This window comes from Meyerozyma guilliermondii, genomic scaffold (genome assembly GCF_000149425.1).
Source record: "Meyerozyma guilliermondii ATCC 6260 scaffold_7 genomic scaffold, whole genome shotgun sequence".
Lineage (NCBI taxonomy): Eukaryota > Fungi > Ascomycota > Pichiomycetes > Serinales > Debaryomycetaceae > Meyerozyma > Meyerozyma guilliermondii.
In genome coordinates, this window is record NW_001809794.1 from 46,057 (window position 1) to 63,526 (window position 17,470).

Sequence of the window (17,470 nt, forward strand, 5' to 3'; positions counted from 1 at the left end):
CGGAAAAACTATACAAAGCAACCCCTGCACGATGACGCAATCGGGCCTCGGAGGCCGGAAAATTTCTCTTGGTTCCCCACATGCAGGAATCGGCATTACTTTTTCTCCGGCCATTACCAATCATCGGGAGCGTACCGAAGTCCGCTTTCCTTTCTTATGTCATCCATGATATTCATAACAAGCATAGTTTCGTCATGGGGCATGACGTCACTCTCAATGCGACCGTTAGTAATGTCTTCAAAACATGCATTGGCCTCGTAAATAAAACCTTTGTAGCCACTTGTATCTTCATATTCGATCGGATCATTTCCGTCTTTAAATGTCACTTTGAACTTTTTGGGACACGCAGGGTTCTCGCTGAACATTTCCAAGTATCCCTTTGTGCCATCGAGGCGCAAGTATGGTTCAGGTCTTGGCACATGGTTTGAGCATGTAAGCACGGCCTGTTTACCATTTTCGTATTTGACAAGCATAGACGAAGTGAAGTCGACTTTATCTTTTGGATCGATGGTTTGGAACGATTTCAAATCGAATTTGGTAGCATTTTTGCCAAGTTTATTATCCAATAAGATTCTGGTATAAGTGAGATTATACACACCAATATCCAAAAGAGCTCCACCTCCGAGCTCATTGCTTCTAATTCTCGAGGTTTCTGGTAAATTTGCCAAATCCGCATCGAAGGAAAAGTCCATAACAAGCCGATTGATATCTCCCAATGCTTTTTTTTCAAAAATGAGCTCTTTGAGTTTCGCAATCGATGGAAAAAACCGGGTCCATACTCCCTCCAACAAATACAAGTTTTTCTCTTTGGCCAAGTCGATCAATTCCTGAGCATCTTTGGCATTGAGGGTGAAAGGCTTCTCACAAAGAATGTGTTTGCCATGATTCAAGCCTTTGGTCACTTGTTCCTTATGCAAAGGATGTGGAGTTCCAATGTATATAATGTCCACATCTGGGTTTGCGTACAACTCGTCGTACAGCTGGACTTGTGGGGTTACTCCGTGGTTATTTTCGGTGGTTATTTTGTTTTTTTTTATGAACTCTTCACCTCTCGATTTTGATGAAGAACCGATACTTTTCACGATATGCTTGACCTTTTCATTTCTTTCGTTGTTCAAGCACAAGTCATGGACAAACAGTCCTGAGATGTTCCCTGCACCAAGAATAGCCCAATTGAGTGACATGGTAACAAAATGAAAAAGTTGTCGATAATTATTCAGCTCTTATGCCCCCACTTGACTCCCCCCACTTTGGGCCCCCGCACACGCAATTTTAATCTTCGCGCGGAATGCAACGCCATGTTGCATCGCACAATCAGCCTTTTTGTGGGGTGCATCAAGTATATATGATAACGAACCGGCGCTTTTTCTTGCTCAATGCCTAGCGCTATACCAAATTTCCACCATAACGAGATTGCAGATCAAGGATTCACCATAGTCCGGGGATTTTTGACACCGGAAGAAATCGCCAAATATCGCAGTGCTTCGGAAAAACTAGTACAATATGCCCGCGACGGACACTGGCCTCATGTACGTACCAGAGGAAAGCAATTTCCTCCATGGCCCGAGAACTTTAGTCCTGATATATGGGGCATCTCGGGTTTGTTAAATCCGGATTTGGGGGAACTTTCTGTTCCTTTTCAAGAATGTTATTCTTCCGATAAGCTTTTGGCAATTGCGCAGGATATTCTACAAACTGATAAAGACCATTTGTCGATGGAATTGTTCAACATGTTGATTAATCCGTTGACAGACTTTGATTTGGATTGGCACCGTGACTATATAAAGCCGGAGGTGACTCCTGAAGAAGAGGCAGAACAATTGCTTTTGGATCCATATGCTGGAACCCAATTCAATCTTCCTTTAACTGAAGATAGTTGTCTCATTGTAATTCCAGGTTCCCACAGGCGTATAAGAACCGCTGAGGAGAGAGAGAAAACCAGTAACGAGAATCGCAAAGAGTTCATCACAGGCCAGATCACGGTGGATTTGCACCCAGGAGATGTGGTTTTTTACAACAGTAACATTCTTCATCGTGCTTCATACTCGGCAAAAAACACTCGGTTGACTCTCCATGGGTCCTATGGTCACATTGATCACGGCAAGACCAGAGCAAAGGGTGTTTTGCAACATGGTGTGGCAGAATGGCTTCCAAGGTTCCATCCTCAAAATGAAAATTTGAAGCTTTTGAGGTCCAAGTTGGAGGTCTTGGCTAATGAGTTTAAGGATAAGGACTTGGGATACTCATTGGAGGGATAGCTTGAATATTCTGTTGGTCAGTAGTTAAATATTGATATGATATCATGGAAAAAAAGTAGCCAAGAGATGGTATTCCTCGTTTGGGATGGTGTATCCTGAAGCAACAATATCATAGAGTCGGCTATCAAAATCATCAGTCCAGCCGTCAAACATGAAAAAGTTGTACTCTTTGTACCACTCAATATACTCCATCCAAATGTTGGGTGTACGTTTTAAGTAAAACTTGCAAATCATATTCATACAAGTGTACGCATACACCAACTTTATGGCAAAAAAGAGTCGTTCTCGTTTCACGTAATCATAAAGATCGTTCTTGACAAGAAAAATCCATTTGTAGAGGGGAAGTGGAAAGTTTTGTTCGATGGAACTGAACATTAAAACTTTGAACATATTAAGAGCCTGCAACAAATTTTCATATTGGGCAGTAGTCACCATGGCTTCATTATGGTACTCTTCTAGCTTGGCCAGCAAGTATTTAACGAAGGGATACGAGCCAGGATTGGGAGGAGGGGACAAAACCTCATCTTTGTAGAACAAAGCAGAAAATTGCGAGTTGTAAAGCAATGGAAATGCTTTGACCATTGATTCTTTCATGCCGCTACACATCGATAGCAAATCTGGCTGAGACGAGTCATGGCTAACAAAAGGTAGAAGCTGGTGGGTTTGCAATGCAAAGAAGGAGAACAATAAGATTCCAGAAATGACAACTTCGGCAGCTTCATTGATAGTAGTCAAGACTTTTTGCTCGGTAGAAAGTTCGTGTATGAGTTTAGAGGTGTCTCTGAGTGTCTCACTGTAGTAGTCTATGGTTTTCTCTCTAAGAAACTCACTAACATTGGGGATACTCTGAAGATCTTGCAAGTTGCAAAAAGTCATATACTTCAGAGTGGACTGTTCACAAGATTCATAAATCCAACTAGAAAGGTCAAAGAGATTCCACAAGTTCAAAGAGCAAAGCGAGAAGATGCTGCTTCGTACCAATGGCGACTCGTGAAAGAGACGCGGCACTTGCACCTGCCACAAATTTCTTAGTGGAGGTTGTTTCATCTCGCCTGGAACAAGGTACACCTCATGAAAATATTTTAGTAGACGACACTCAAAGTTTGATATGCCGATGTGACGCAGTGGCGAGTTGAGCGGGCGCTGTTTGTGCCACACTACTGCTTCGTAAGAATTGGGATCATGAATATCATCTGAAGGGTAATTGTCTACGTAAATGCATTCTCGGTTTGTGTGCTCACAGTACTCACATTTGGGTCTGACCTCGTTACACTTGATCTTGAGCCGTTTGCAACTCAAGCATCTGTTTTTCCGGGTCCTGTTTCGCCTTTTGGTGTTGGGAGGGTCATTATATATTTGCATAAGAATTAAGTCTACTTGGCTCAAATTAACGTTTAGCGCGCACAGCCTTATGCGGCGCTCAATGCAGGAACTCGATTCATGGTAGAAACCTATTCAAGATACTTAGGTCTCCGCTGTTGAACAAAAAGTTGGCGTACACCATGCGGTAGAGATTCTCGTCAAAGTCGTCTCGCCAGAACCCATTTTTCATACTGTACAATTTGTACCACTCGATATAATCGAGCCACATATTGGCCCTGCGGCTGGTGTAAAACTTGCAAAAAATATTCAAGCAGCAGTAAGCGTAGAGTAGCTTGAAGCCAAAGTACGCATTTTCATGGCGTATATAGTCGTAGACTTCACTGTCAATCAAAAAAACCCATCGATAAAGAATCATGCTTGACTTGTGTGCGACAGAAGCAGTGAAGAGAAGCTCCAACATTCGCAATGAATTGGTGTAGTGTTTTAGTTGGGTTTCGGTCACATCTCCGTCGCTGTGTAGTTGCAGAACGTAGTCGATCAAGTATTCCACAAACGGGTATTTCGTGGTGGTCTCTGGTATGTTTGGAAAATCTTTACTTTGGAACAAGGCCGAATATGAAGTGCCGAGAAGCATTGGGTAGCACATCATCAATGTTTCCTTCACGCCCTGACAGATGGAAATGAGGTCTGGCTGGGCAGGATCAAAGCTTAGCAACGGCAAGAGATTATTGGACTGTAATGCTAGGAATGTGAAGAACATGGAACCGGAAAACGTGAGTTCTGCCGCCTCTTCAACGGTAGCGATTTTTCTAACGCCAGTTGAAAGTTCGGCCATTCGTGCACTCATATGCTTTATAGTGCTCATGTAGTACATATCGATCAATTCGATCAAATTTTGTCGAGAATTGGGAGTTTCGCTCATCGCCGATAATGCCATTCCTCGCGCTTCTTCGTCCACTTCTGCCACTTCCACCCAACTTGTTAAGTCACAAAGACCTCGTACGCTCACAGCACTGAGTGAAAGCAAGCTATTACGAACCAAGGGCGAGCCCTGGAAAAGTTGGGGCACTTGGACCAGCCAGAGCCGTTGCGCAGAGGCATCTTTGATTTTTTTTGGTACTACGATTTCGTCAAAGTATCGTAGCAATTGGAACTCAAATGAGGTGATTCCAAGGTGCCGACTAAGGGCATTCAACAGGCCCTGTTTCATCCAAATCACAGCTTCGGAGGTGTCAGAACCAGAGTCTGATGAAGGAGAATCGTCCTCATATACGCATTGACGATTCGTGTGATCACAGTATTCGCAAATTGGTCTCGCTTCATTGCACTTGATTTTCAACTTTCTGCAACTAATGCATTTATTTTTTCTTGAACCATGTCGCTTTGGAGCCATTGGAGTAGTCGATGCATAAGGCGATTGAAACTGAAGACCTCAGATCAATTTATTCCACTGAGTCTTTTTGTTATTTTTGGAATCAAAGTGAATTTGAAAATTCTCGTTTTCTTGTTGGTGGGGTTGTCCGCTTATCGTATTGTATCCACTAGATCCTGATAGTACCCACTAATACAATTAGTACTTTTGTTTCAGATCTTTGCTAGCGCACTTTATATGTCTAATTTCGCATCACTTTTCTTGGCACCCGTAATTGTATGACTTTTGAGCCCTTTCCTCAATAACCATTAACACCCATACACCAAACAACGGTGCTGCACTATAACGGTCGACCTGCGTATTGCAATGTCTTGCAGCTGTCAGGAAACCTATATAGTATGGCGTAATTATCATCAGCAAATAAAAATTCTGAGTAAACAAGCTCATAAAGCAGCTCGTCAAACCAGTCCTCCCATCCTCCAGTGGCCATGCTTTGGGTTTTATACCATTCGATGTAATCGATCCAGAGGTTGCAATATCGGTGGAAATAAAACTTGCAGAAAATGTTCAAACAGCTGTATGCATAAAGAAGCTTCAATGCAAATTTATCGTGCTCCACACGCATGTAGCGATAAACTTCGGCGTCGTGGAAAAAAATCCATTTGTAGAAAATAGACGACGACTTTTGTTTGGCTGCGGCTGCGAAAAGTTTATTCAAGGTTTTGAGCGTTTCTTCATAATGGGAAAATTTGGTAGAAGAAATCAGTTCTAATTCATGCAATTGAGTAAGGTGGTTGTGAAGAAACGTAATAAACGGAAACTCGTGTTTTTCGTCAGAATTGGCAAGGAAATCGTTATGAAATAGGGCAGAGTACTGCGATTGGTATAAGAGAGGAAAGCATAAAACCATGGATTCTCGCATACCAAAGCTCATAGATATCAAATCTGGTTGGTTTGGGTCTGAATTGAGAAGAGGAACGATTTTTTCCGTTTGCAATACCAAAAATGAAAAGAGCATTGCTCCCGAAAATACAACCTCAGCTGCTTCATGGACAGTATTCAACACTTTTTCTCGAGAGATAAGCTTGTCGACGATGGAAAACGTATCTGCGAGCATTTTCATGTAGAAATGGCTAACAGAAGTTTGAAGGAATCGCCGAAAACTGTTCAAATCATGAATAGGTTCAGGGAAAAAACCGGTATCCAAATTAACATTTTCAGGATCTATCCACCGGGACAAATCACAACGGCCTAGAAGACACAACGTGGAGAGTGAGTAAATGCTATTTTGGACTACTGAGGATTCGTGGAATAGTCGTGGAACCTGGGTCTGCCACATTTCTTGCACGGGTTGTTCTTTGACTTTTTCTGGTAACAAGCCTTCATGAAAATACATGATAAGCCGGTACTGGAACGGTGTGATTCCCATGTGGCGTGGGGGTGAGTTTAGCGACGTTTGGTGAGTCCATACAATAGTTTCGGTGGAAGACGAGTTCGTTTGAGCTATAGTGGTAGATGGAAATAAGTCATAATTACATTGACGGTTGGTAGCATTGCAGTACTCACAAGGAAGAGCACCGTCACATTTTATCTTGAGCCGCCTGCAGCTCGCACACCTTTTCTTTTTGGTTTTATATTTGTTCATTGGTTCATGGAGTCATTGTGAAGAGCCGTGCGAAGCGAGGGCGCGCCGAAATAAAGAAAACTGAGCTGCGCGGGGGCTAATTACTGCGAAAAAGGTTCTAAAATAGCGAGAACTGAGCTGCGCGGCCTCCAATTACTGCGAAAAAAGGTACCAAATAGCGAGAATTGAGACTGCGCCGCCCCTAATTAGTGCGAAAATAGCGACAGCCAAATGCGCGGGCCGCTAATTTCTGCCAATATAGCGAGAATCTCGGCTGCAAATGCTAAATGAGATACAACATAATATCAACCAGAGCATAAAAGAGATACAAAGAAACAAAAGCATCCAAATAGAATCCCGCAATCTTCCTCAATATAACGTCCCAGCTTCGCTTCCTTAAATCAGCCCCTTCCCAATTTTTTTGTCCCGCTCTTCTTCCCCGGACACCAATGCACCACGTACTCCGATCTTTGTCGATAATCGCGGCCGCTAATCGCGACCTCCTATCATGACCCAGGACCATCCCGCTCCTCCCACGCTGCTCCCATATGGAGACGGCTCGAGCAAGGTTTACGGTATGGAGAACTTTGGCAATACCTGCTATTGTAACTCAATCCTTCAATGTTTATACTATTCCGACAAATTTCGAACCAAGTTAGCTCTCCACAATATCACCCAACACAACCGAAAAGAGGTGATGGCTGGGGTTAAAAACCACAATTTCACTCTCAAGTACGAGCTGTTGGTCCAGAAACGTTTGCGTGAACAACCGAAAAATGCAGCCATAGAAAACGGTACTTCTGAACGAGTAAAACCCACGAGAAAAGGATCATTATTTGGACTCAAGTTCAACACCAGCACAACAAACAGCGTCAACACCAGCTCCACAGACGATAGCCTGAGAAAATGGTACATCACAGAAGCCAAAAACTGTGACGCTTTGCTGGCAGAACAGAAACTCTTGATTCGCAAAAATCCCGAATTCCAAGATCTTCCAGTAATGGTCACCAGACACACGTCTTCGCCGTTGGAATTGGCGGAAAAGAGCGACAATTCGCAGTCGTCATCGATGCTTCTTAATGAAAAAACTGAAAAAAGTAATACCCCCACATCTGTCAAAGAAGGCTCCATCACATCCCAGTCGTGCTTCATTATCGTGGGTATTCCCCAACCCGAAGTCGACTTGGTCAATCCCATCAACCCCTTCAACCCCAATCCCTCATCAGACCACCGCAAAAGATCTGCTCTCATCAATGGACCCATTATCAACCTCGATCATTCGCTTCAACTTCCCACCCAACAGTCCGACGAAACCGCCTTGCTCTATGCTCTCAAGGACATGTTCGAGTGTATGATCGAGAACAAGTCTCAGATTGGCGTGGTTTCTCCTTCACATTTTATAACCAAACTCAAGGAGAAAAACTATCTTTTTCGCCAGGTGAATATGCACCAAGATGCCCACGAATTTTACAACTATTTGATCAACGAAATCATCGAAGTTGTGGACAAAGAATGCGGTCCCAATAACAACTGGTGCAACGAGATCTTTCAAGGAATGATCACCAACGAAACCAAATGCATTTCTTGCGAAACCATCACCTCCAAAGAAGAGGAGTTTCTCGACTTGTCCATCGATATTCCACCGGGAGACGCCGCCTACTCGTTGACCCACTGCCTCAACAACTTCTCGCGGCTGGAAACACTCACCCACCAAAACAAATTCTACTGCAACAATTGCTGCTCTCTCCAAGAAGCCACCAAAACCATCAAGCTCAAAAAGCTCCCCGAAGTGCTCGTGATCAACTTCAAGCGGTTCAAGTACGACGAGTCCGTAGACAAAATGGTCAAGTTGTTTGATTCCATATCGTACCCGTTCAAGCTCAGGCTCTTCAATACCTCAGCAAAGGGTCAAACCGAAGACTTTACTCTCTACGAACTATACGCTCTTGTGATCCATATTGGTGGAGGTCCCATGCACGGTCATTATGTGGCTTTATGCAAAGTAAAGGCTCAATTATGGCTACTTTTTGACGACGAAACGGTGGAAGTTGTTGACGATTCTTTCGTTCTCAAGTTCTTTGGCAATGGTCCAGGACTAGCTAGTGCCTATATTCTCTTTTACCAAAAGGTCCACATGGCAGGTTTATTGGGATTCAAAGAGGAGGACGTTTATTGTGGAGAAGACTGGTTGCCCCAAAGACACAATTCGGCTGAGACTGTCCAGGCAAAAAGCCAACCGGAAGTATGGTCTACCCACAGCTCGGAAAGTGGATCGACAGACTCGATAAAAGATTTATCAAGCAGTGCCGTTTTTGACAAAAACCCATTCAAAAAGAACTACAAAATTGAGAATAAAGAAGATACGATTTCAAGAACCTCATCAACGAAAGAAAAACAACCAGAAAAGAAAACTTGGGTTGGAGGACTCAAAAGAAGACAATCTAAAAACGATGTTCCCACTGACCGGAAGGCTTCGACCGGAAGTGTAATGAGCACTCCAAGCACCAATTCCGATAAAGAAAAGAGAAAGAGCTTTTTTGGGTTCAAGAGAAAGCAAAAGCTGGAGAAGTGAAAAGAAACGGAGAAACGAGAGGGAAATGAAACGAAAGGAAATGAAACGGTACCGAGTCAGCTCGCTTCGCATCGCTAACTCGCATCGCTAACTCGACTCCGACTCCGCCGATGGGCTCACGTGACATGTGATCATAAATTCAGTGCTGCTTACGAATGGCTCTTTACGATGACCAGTGTATCTTCGACATTAGCTACCACCAGCACTTCCAAATTGATCACCCTTGCCGCAGGGTGCTTCTGGGGTGTAGAGAAGGTGTTCCGTAAGCAATTTGGTGGAAAAGGATTGATTGACATCAAGGTTGGATATGCCAATGGCATCCCCACAATCGGCAATGTGAATTATGAAAAAGTATGCAGTGGGTCTACAGAGTTTGTGGAGGCTGTACAGCTCTCTTATGAGCCAGAGAATCTTCAATTGGAGGCTATTTTGGACATTTTCTTCAGAATGCACGATCCTACCACCGTCAATTCTCAGGGTCCTGACAAGGGAACCCAATATAGATCTGCGATTATGACTCATGATGACAAGGATAACAAAGTGGCATGGGAAATCAAGCAAAAAATGCAAGCGGAATGGTACCCTGGACACCAAATCGTCACTATTATTGAGCCCATCAAGGTGTGGCATGATGCTGAAAACTACCACCAACAGTATTTGGCAAAAAACCCAGGAGGATACGACTGTCCCACACACTTTATAAGGACGAAGCCCAAGGCATGAACACAAAAAAATGGAAGATTGGGTTATCTTAAGAGTATGATAATAAGGACGTATGAATTGTACTGTAGAGATATAGTAGAGAAGTGTAATTGCTCTATTGAGAATTTGTTGTGGAGTTCCTGGAAGCTCAAAAAGTTCAATTGGTCAAACCAACGAAAAAGAGCTTAAAATAATGCACAGCTAGCCGTAGTATTTATAAGGAGCACCCCACTCAATACCGTTATAATTGCCCATGCGAGAATATCTACACTGGGTGTACTGGTGTAAAGTGAATCTCACCCACACGCAAACCTCTTCTACTTCGACTGCGATTCGATGGTTCCTATACGTTCAACCCGCATCAAGGGAGTGGTACTCAACATTACCAATGTATGATATGGCTGTGGTGTCAAGCTCAATTGACACTGGCTAGCTTCGGATGGCATAAACCGGTGCAGAGAATGAAGAACGGAAAGAATGAAGGAACGGAAAGAATAAGAAACAGAAAGTATAAAGTAGAGGAAAAGATAGCAGAATCAGGCTGAACGCTCATTTTCAGGTACATTTGGCCGGCTATACCACTTTTTTTCACGGCTCTAGGCTTGGCAGTCGCATCTACTCAAAACCTAGCTTTTATCGCAGCGAACCTTTGATAATTTCTTGATCAAAAGTGGAGGAAAAAATCACTGATATGGAGGAAAAAATTACTGAAGAAAATATGGCCGAGAATGTGAAAAACTTTTGCGTCAAGCTATGGAAAGATCGTTTCGTACTTTTGATTATTGCTGTTCTCTTGTGTTTGGTATTCTTTATAGTCAAAGCTTGTGCGGAGAATGATCCCCGTTTTGGTTTGCACTATTTGGCAGTTGTTTATGGGTTGGGTACAACAGGACTGTTGGTCTTAGTAATCTATTTTATTCGAAAGAAGGAACCATTAAACGTGATTATAAACTTATTTTTTCTTCTTATGTGTTGTGGGTTCTGTTATTTGCTTTACGATGGTTACAGCGAATTAGAGTAATGCAAATACAAAGACTCTTCCCTTTAAATTATTTACCATTGAAATTAGCAGCTTATAAGTGAAATTGAATATATTCATCTTTAGTATTCGTATTTTCTTCCTACGCACTGTAGGTCTCGAACAGAGCACCTGTAAGTCCGCGACCTACCTGGTGGTCATTCTTCATGCATGTTGTGCATTTGATGTAGTTGGCGACCCCCAGATGCATTGACGCAGACGAATAGTCACGTGACCCATTTTGGACTAGAAGTGTATTCTGGGTTTCTCAAAAGGCTCAAATATACTCAGAAACCACGGTATTAAAAGCTTTATGACATGCTGTAGTCACGAAACATCACAGGTTGGCAACTTTAACAACCACATAGCTTTCTACTTGGTTGCAAAATCTGCCGTGCGGCTCGCAAGCCTCACGCGATAAGAGGTTGCATGCATACGTAGGTGCGGCTTTCACCGAGCCAAATTGTACATGTAACACCAAAAGATTCACTATTTCGCTCATGACCTGACACTCTTACAATGTAGTATAAATCACCTAATCGCTCTTGAATACTAGAAGCAAGTGAGATAAATGTAAATAATTTTGTGACATAATATTTCAAGTATGCTGCTTTTAATATTGCAGGTGAATTGCATGGATACTTGCAGGGGTTGTCCCTTCGAAGCATGCAATGCCATGCAGCCGTTCGATTTGCATTTTGATTTAGACACGATCTACGTATAAAAGACCTGTTGTCGCGGTTGTACTGTTGTAATTTCTTCTTCATCACAAATGGAAAATACAACTAAACCACAAATGAGAGAACTGACTCCACAACAAAAGGAAGACAAGATTAGAATCACTTCGACCAAAACTCTGGCCAACAATGAGGATAGCTGGAAGTTTGTAGCGGTATTTCTGGTTTCTGGTATCCTTCTAATGTTCCTCGGCTTTGCCCCTGATGTTTTGAAAATAGAGATTCCGGATTATGTCTGGTACGCAACTGCAATCGCTTATGGGGCATATACATTTAGCTGGTTGTGCACCGCATTCAATTCCATTAGACGTGGGGAGCAAGTAGGAAGGATTTGCCTCAACTTTTTTCATGTTGCTTGGTGCATTATGACATGTGTTTCGGTTGCCATCAAATACTCCGAACCACAGAACCAAACTTTATTTAGCATGGTCCCTTTGTTGGTATTAGCTATTTTGAGCTTCGTGCCATTAGAATTTTGACTATCGACCCACAAGCTTATTGATTTCATTAGCTTGTGGCTATCGATCGTCTTAGAATATTTAGCAATTGCTAGCTGCTTTCCATGCTAATTTTGACTATCGACCCACAAGCTTATTGATTTCATTAGCTTGCGGCTATCGATCGTCTTAGAATATTTAGCAATGCACTTAAACATAACAAATTTGCAAGTACCTTGACATGATCAAATTGCAAGCTTGTCACCGTGTACTCACTTACAATGTGAAAGCCATGCCAAGTTCTTTACCTTGTAACCTAGAAATCTTGGATCGAGAACCAGATTATTATCTTGGTATGCCAGTATGGAATGTCAAAAAGACTGACCAGAGGCTGGACATTTATTCAGCGGTAAGTCCCTTTCAGACTATTACTTATCGATTTCTAGTAAGTTAGCCAAGTTATTCAGAAAAGCAAATAGCGGAAAGAAAAACAGATTAGGAAAAACGTTTGGCGACTATCTTTGCAGTTGATGTGGCATAACCTATTGATCTTGCATGATCGGCGATCAGGAGCCAAATACGACCGAAAACAGCAGTAAATGTGACTTTCGGTAACTTCCAAATCTGCTGATAGTGAAGGAACAGGAAGTATAAGGAAAACCTTGAAATTTTGTGGTGGAGGTACTGGAAGCGACCAAAATTATCAATTGGTCAAACCAACTAGAAAAAGAGCCTTAAATAATGCACAACTAGCCGTAGTACTACAAAGAGCATCCCACCCAATACCGTTGCAACTGCCCGTCTTGCGAAGATATCTACATGGGTGTACTGATGTGCAGTGATTCTCAATTATCGAGTATTTTGCATCTAAATTATTACAACTGATGAACAATACTTCTCGATATAAATGCTAGGCATGTGTTCTGTGTCGTATTCCCTGCTGCGAATGCTGATTATTATCAAAAACTCCGTATAATAATCCAATACCTCGAGAATCTATCCATCTACTCTCCCCGTGCACCACCATAAAAAAGAGGGCCAAACTCTTCTAAGATATCACCCAATTGATAAGTGTGAGGCCCTAGTGTCAAGATCTATGATCTTAGCAAGTAAAAATGTACTATAAGAATACGGTAGTACCCAATTGTTGACATTTTTACCCCAATGACATTTCGGGTGCAAGTACCCGGTAACGAGGTAGATATCGGATAGGTGTGTCAAGAAAACAGCCCGGATGGACCTTGAACTACCTATAATAAGTCGAGATACCTCCTTCATGGAGCCCAGTGCCGTCTCCGGACAACCAACTAGAGGATAAATCCCAGACCGTGAAGAACCTTTTAAATATGGGTATCCCAAAGGAATTCTGATTGCGATTGATCGTGGTGGAACTTTTCTGTGATTGTTATTTGCCAAGATTCCAGGTCATCAAGACTACGTCTTCAAACTCCTTTCTGTTGATCCGAAAAACTACAAGGATGCTCCGACTGAAGGTATTCGTAGAGTATTGGAAAAAGCACATAACAGGAAAATTCCTAAGAACGAATTGCTTTCTTTGGAACTGATTGATAGTATTAGAATGGGAACTACAGTTGCGACTAATGCTCTCTTGGAACGTAAAGGTGCAAAGGTGTGCTTGATAACAACCAAGGGATTCCACGATGTACTTGCGATAGGCAACCAAACCCGTCCTAATATTTTTGATCTCACGGCAGAAAAACTTGGTCACTTGTATGAACTGGTACTTGAGGTTGACGAGCGTATAACTATTGAAACTTTTTCCGAAGGAGGAGGAGATAAGTTGAAGATTGATGTGGATTCCGATCCTAATCTCGTACGCAGTTCTACTGGAGATATTATCCGGATCTTGAAAAGGCCCAATTATGAGAAGGTCGAAGCAGATTTACAGCAATTATATGATCAAGGTGAGATCAAGACCATTGCGCTCTGTCTTTTGCATTCTTACGCTTTTCCAGACCACGAAAAGCAAATTGCTAAAATCTGCAAAAAAATTGGGTTTTCTGTCTCGGTGTCCCATGAACTTCAGCCCATGATAGGTATGGTGAACAGAACGTCTTCGACTGTTGCTGATGCTTACTTATCGCCAGTAGTTCAAGAATACATGGAGGGCTTTGGTGCTGGATTTGAAGGTGGATTGGAGTCTTTTGGTAACAAGCTTTTGTTCATGCAAAGTAATGGTGGACTTGCTCCGTGGTACAGGTTTACTGGTCTCAAGGCTATTCTTTCTGGACCAGCTGGAGGTGTAGTTGGGTTCGGAGAAACATGCTACGATACCAAGTCAAGAACAGCTACTATTGGATTTGATGCTGGTGGAACTTCTACCGACGTTTCACGGTACTGCGGCTCATTGGAGCACATTTATGAGACGGTTGTTAGTCAAGTGAGTTTACAAACTCCACAACTTGATATTTCCACGGTTGCTGCTGGAGGAGGTTCCATGCTTTTTTGGAAAAATGGGATGTTTGTCGTTGGCCCTGAGTCAGCTGGATCTGATCCTGGACCAGCTTGCTACCGTAAGGGAGGACCCTTGACGGTAACTGATGCGAACTTGTTTTTGGGAAGATTAATTCCTGAACACTTTCCAAACATTTTTGGTCCAAACCATGATGAGCCACTCGATGCCAAAACTACTGCTGAAAAGTTTAAGGAGCTTACCGCCGTCATTAACCAGGAAAAGGGAAGCACAGAGGCTATGACTCCAGAACAAGTGGCAGAAGGTTTTCTCAAGGTTGCAGTGGAAGCCATGGCCAGACCGATCAGAAATATCACAGAAGCAAAGGGCTACAAAACTTCAGAGCACAACTTGGCATGTTTTGGTGGTACTGGAGGTCAATTTTCAGTGGCCTTAGCCAAGAATCTTCTGATTCGTTCGGCTGCAATTCACAAGTATTCCTCTTTATTGTCTGCTCATGGAATCATGCTCGCCGATATCTTGATAGAGAAGCAAGCACCGCTCACTTGTGCCTATTCTGAAGATAATTATGCTTTGATTGACAGGACTGTGGAAGGGTTAGTGAACGATGCGTATAAGGACTACGAGCTGCAAAATTTGGTAGAATTTGAGACCAGCGTTCAAGTCATGTTGAATATGAGATATGTTGGTTCCGATACCCACTTGCTTATCCCCAAGAATGAGCACTACGATGCTGCTGACTCTTTTGTTCAGAGACACAAAAGTGAGTTTGGGTTCACCTTGGATAGAATGGTACTTGTTGATGATGTTCAGGTTATTCTTGTCGCCAAGGGTCGTGATAAAGAGACGTGCAATCCCTTTGAAGAGGTCAAGAGCATCGAAACTCAGAAAACGAAATCCTCTGCGTCGCACAAATCTGTCTATTTTGAAAGCAAAGGCTGGATAGACACGGCTATTTACAAGTTGAAAGACCTCGTCAAAGGGGACTTGGTTCATGGTCCAGCAATTATTCTCGATGAAACTCAGACGATTGTCATTGAGCCCTTTTCACTTGCAACTATTTTGACAAGCCATGTGCTCATCTCCATCGAGCAAGGCAGTGCTCCAGAGCTCTCCGCCAAGGTGGTGGATCCAATTCAACTCTCTGTTTTTGGCCATAGGTTCATGTCAATTGCAGAACAGATGGGTCGAACTTTGCAACAAACTGCCATTTCTACCAATATTAAAGAACGGCTAGATTTTTCTTGTGCTGTGTTTGACAAAAATGGTGATTTGGTAGCCAATGCTCCTCATGTTCCTATTCATCTAGGAGCCATGTCGTTCGCCGTGAAGGGCCAACTAGAGATGTGGAAGGGAAAACTTGATCATGGCGACGTCCTCGTTACCAACCACCCTCTGGCAGGCGGTTCACATTTACCTGATATCACTGTGATAACTCCTGTTTTGGATGAAGATAAGAACCCTATTTTCTGGACTGCTTCACGGGCTCACCATGCGGATATTGGTTCTATTTCTGCTGGTTCAATGCCTCCAAATTCGAAAACTATTTTTGACGAAGGTGCTGCAATCATGACCTTCAAGTTGTGCTCGAATGGGAAATTTGATGAGGCTGGAATCACCAAGCTACTTGTTGACGAACCTGCTAAGCATCCTGGTGGTTCCGGGTCTCGTGCTTTGAGTGATAACATTTCTGACCTTAAGGCTCAGGTTTCTGCCAACTATAAGGGTATCACCTTATTGAAGGACTTGATCGATACATTCTCATATTCGGTTATCGACTTGTACATGGGTGCCATTCAGTCAACGTCAGAGGTTGCTGTCAAGAATCTTCTACGGTATGTCAACGAAAAGTTTGAAGGTAAGAATCTCGAAGCAATAGATTATCTTGACGATGGAACTCAAATTGCTCTCAAGATTGTTATAAACGCTTCAGAGGGCACTGCTGAGTTTGACTTTACAAATTCCGGTAACGAGATGTACGGCAATTTGAATGCTCCCAAGGCTATCTTGTATTCTGCTGTCTTGTATGTGTTGAGATCATTGATAAGCAGCGATATTCCTCTCAACAATGGATGTTTACGGCCGATCAGATTCAAGACTCGTGAAGGCTCGGTGGTGTCTCCTTCGTCTGAAGCAGCAGTGGCAGGTGGAAACGTGGAAACAACCCAGCGTATCGTCGATGTAATGTTGAAGGCATTTGAAGCGGCTGCAGCATCACAAGGAACTTGCAATAACTTTACATTCGGTGTCTGCAACAAAGAGAAGGGAATTTCATTTGGATACTACGAAACCATTTGTGGTGGATCGGGAGCAGGACCAACTTGGGATGGTCAGAGTGCTGTGCAATGCCATACCACGAATACCAAGATCACCGATACTGAACTTTTTGAAAAAAGGTATCCGATTATCGTGCATAGATTTCAAATCAGGCACGGTCTGGGTGGCAGTGGTGTACACCGTGGAGGAAACGGAATCATCAGAGACATTGAGTTTACGTTTGATAACCTCGAGGTTTCTTGTTTGATGGAAAGACGAGCACTCGCACCTTTTGGACTTTTGGGCGGAAAAGATGGACTTCGGGGAACGAATATCTGGTACCGCAAGGATGCCACCTCTGATACCTACAGGGAGATTTCGCTAGGAGGCAAGTGTACAGTTCGGGTGCAAAAAGGTGATCATGTCATCATTATGACTCCAGGTGGAGGAGGGTACGGTGACCCAAATCTGAAGTTAAAGAGCATTGACTATAAAATTACTAGCGCTCCGCCTGCTATATATACCGGGTCGGTAGGAATGATGGCAGCAACACAGGAAACCAATTGAAACTTTGAATAAATATAGTATTCATAAAAATAAAAATCAAATGAAATTCCTAATAATCGCTGCTTCTTGGTATTTGATAGAAATAGTGAGTGTAGAATAAGTCTATATACATGCTTCTCTATTGAGTAGGTCCCTCAAAATTTATGCTACTTCACATTTGAATTCATTTT

At 42.8% G+C, this 17,470-nt stretch overlaps 8 protein-coding genes across 8 annotated transcripts; 4 read left to right on the forward strand and 4 right to left on the reverse strand. All coding sequences in view use genetic code 12, as the record gives it.

Moving 5' to 3' along the window:
• Window positions 1-113: 113 nt before the first annotated feature.
• Window positions 114-1,184, reverse strand: PGUG_05197 (uncharacterized protein; the record flags this gene model as incomplete). Its single annotated transcript, XM_001482127.1, has 1 exon — window positions 114-1,184. The coding sequence occupies one exon, from the start codon at window positions 1,182-1,184 to the stop codon at window positions 114-116; it is 1,071 nt and encodes a 356-aa protein (XP_001482177.2).
• A 192-nt stretch (window positions 1,185-1,376) lies between these two features.
• Window positions 1,377-2,258, forward strand: PGUG_05198 (uncharacterized protein; the record flags this gene model as incomplete). The annotated part of the gene is made up of 1 exon (XM_001482128.1): window positions 1,377-2,258. One exon carries the CDS (start codon window positions 1,377-1,379, stop codon window positions 2,256-2,258), a length of 882 nt encoding a protein of 293 aa, XP_001482178.1.
• Window positions 2,259-2,300: 42 nt separating this feature from the next.
• Window positions 2,301-3,620, reverse strand: PGUG_05199 (Zn(II)2Cys6 transcription factor domain-containing protein; the record flags this gene model as incomplete). The annotated part of the gene is made up of 1 exon (XM_001482129.1): window positions 2,301-3,620. One exon carries the CDS (start codon window positions 3,618-3,620, stop codon window positions 2,301-2,303), a length of 1,320 nt encoding a protein of 439 aa, XP_001482179.2.
• Window positions 3,621-3,696: 76 nt separating this feature from the next.
• On the reverse strand, window positions 3,697-4,974 carry PGUG_05200 (Zn(II)2Cys6 transcription factor domain-containing protein; the record flags this gene model as incomplete). The annotated part of the gene is made up of 1 exon (XM_001482130.1): window positions 3,697-4,974. The coding sequence occupies one exon, from the start codon at window positions 4,972-4,974 to the stop codon at window positions 3,697-3,699; it is 1,278 nt and encodes a 425-aa protein (XP_001482180.2).
• A 319-nt stretch (window positions 4,975-5,293) lies between these two features.
• On the reverse strand, window positions 5,294-6,598 carry PGUG_05201 (Zn(II)2Cys6 transcription factor domain-containing protein; the record flags this gene model as incomplete). The annotated part of the gene is made up of 1 exon (XM_001482131.1): window positions 5,294-6,598. One exon carries the CDS (start codon window positions 6,596-6,598, stop codon window positions 5,294-5,296), a length of 1,305 nt encoding a protein of 434 aa, XP_001482181.2.
• Window positions 6,599-7,085: 487 nt separating this feature from the next.
• Window positions 7,086-9,149, forward strand: UBP13 (ubiquitin-specific protease; the record flags this gene model as incomplete). The annotated part of the gene is made up of 1 exon (XM_001482132.1): window positions 7,086-9,149. The coding sequence occupies one exon, from the start codon at window positions 7,086-7,088 to the stop codon at window positions 9,147-9,149; it is 2,064 nt and encodes a 687-aa protein (XP_001482182.2).
• Window positions 9,150-9,317: 168 nt separating this feature from the next.
• Window positions 9,318-9,872, forward strand: MXR1 (peptide-methionine-S-sulfoxide reductase; the record flags this gene model as incomplete). Its single annotated transcript, XM_001482133.1, has 1 exon — window positions 9,318-9,872. The coding sequence occupies one exon, from the start codon at window positions 9,318-9,320 to the stop codon at window positions 9,870-9,872; it is 555 nt and encodes a 184-aa protein (XP_001482183.1).
• A 3,750-nt stretch (window positions 9,873-13,622) lies between these two features.
• Window positions 13,623-17,300, forward strand: PGUG_05204 (uncharacterized protein; the record flags this gene model as incomplete). Its single annotated transcript, XM_001482134.1, has 1 exon — window positions 13,623-17,300. One exon carries the CDS (start codon window positions 13,623-13,625, stop codon window positions 17,298-17,300), a length of 3,678 nt encoding a protein of 1,225 aa, XP_001482184.2.
• Between the last annotated feature and the right edge of the window lie 170 nt (window positions 17,301-17,470).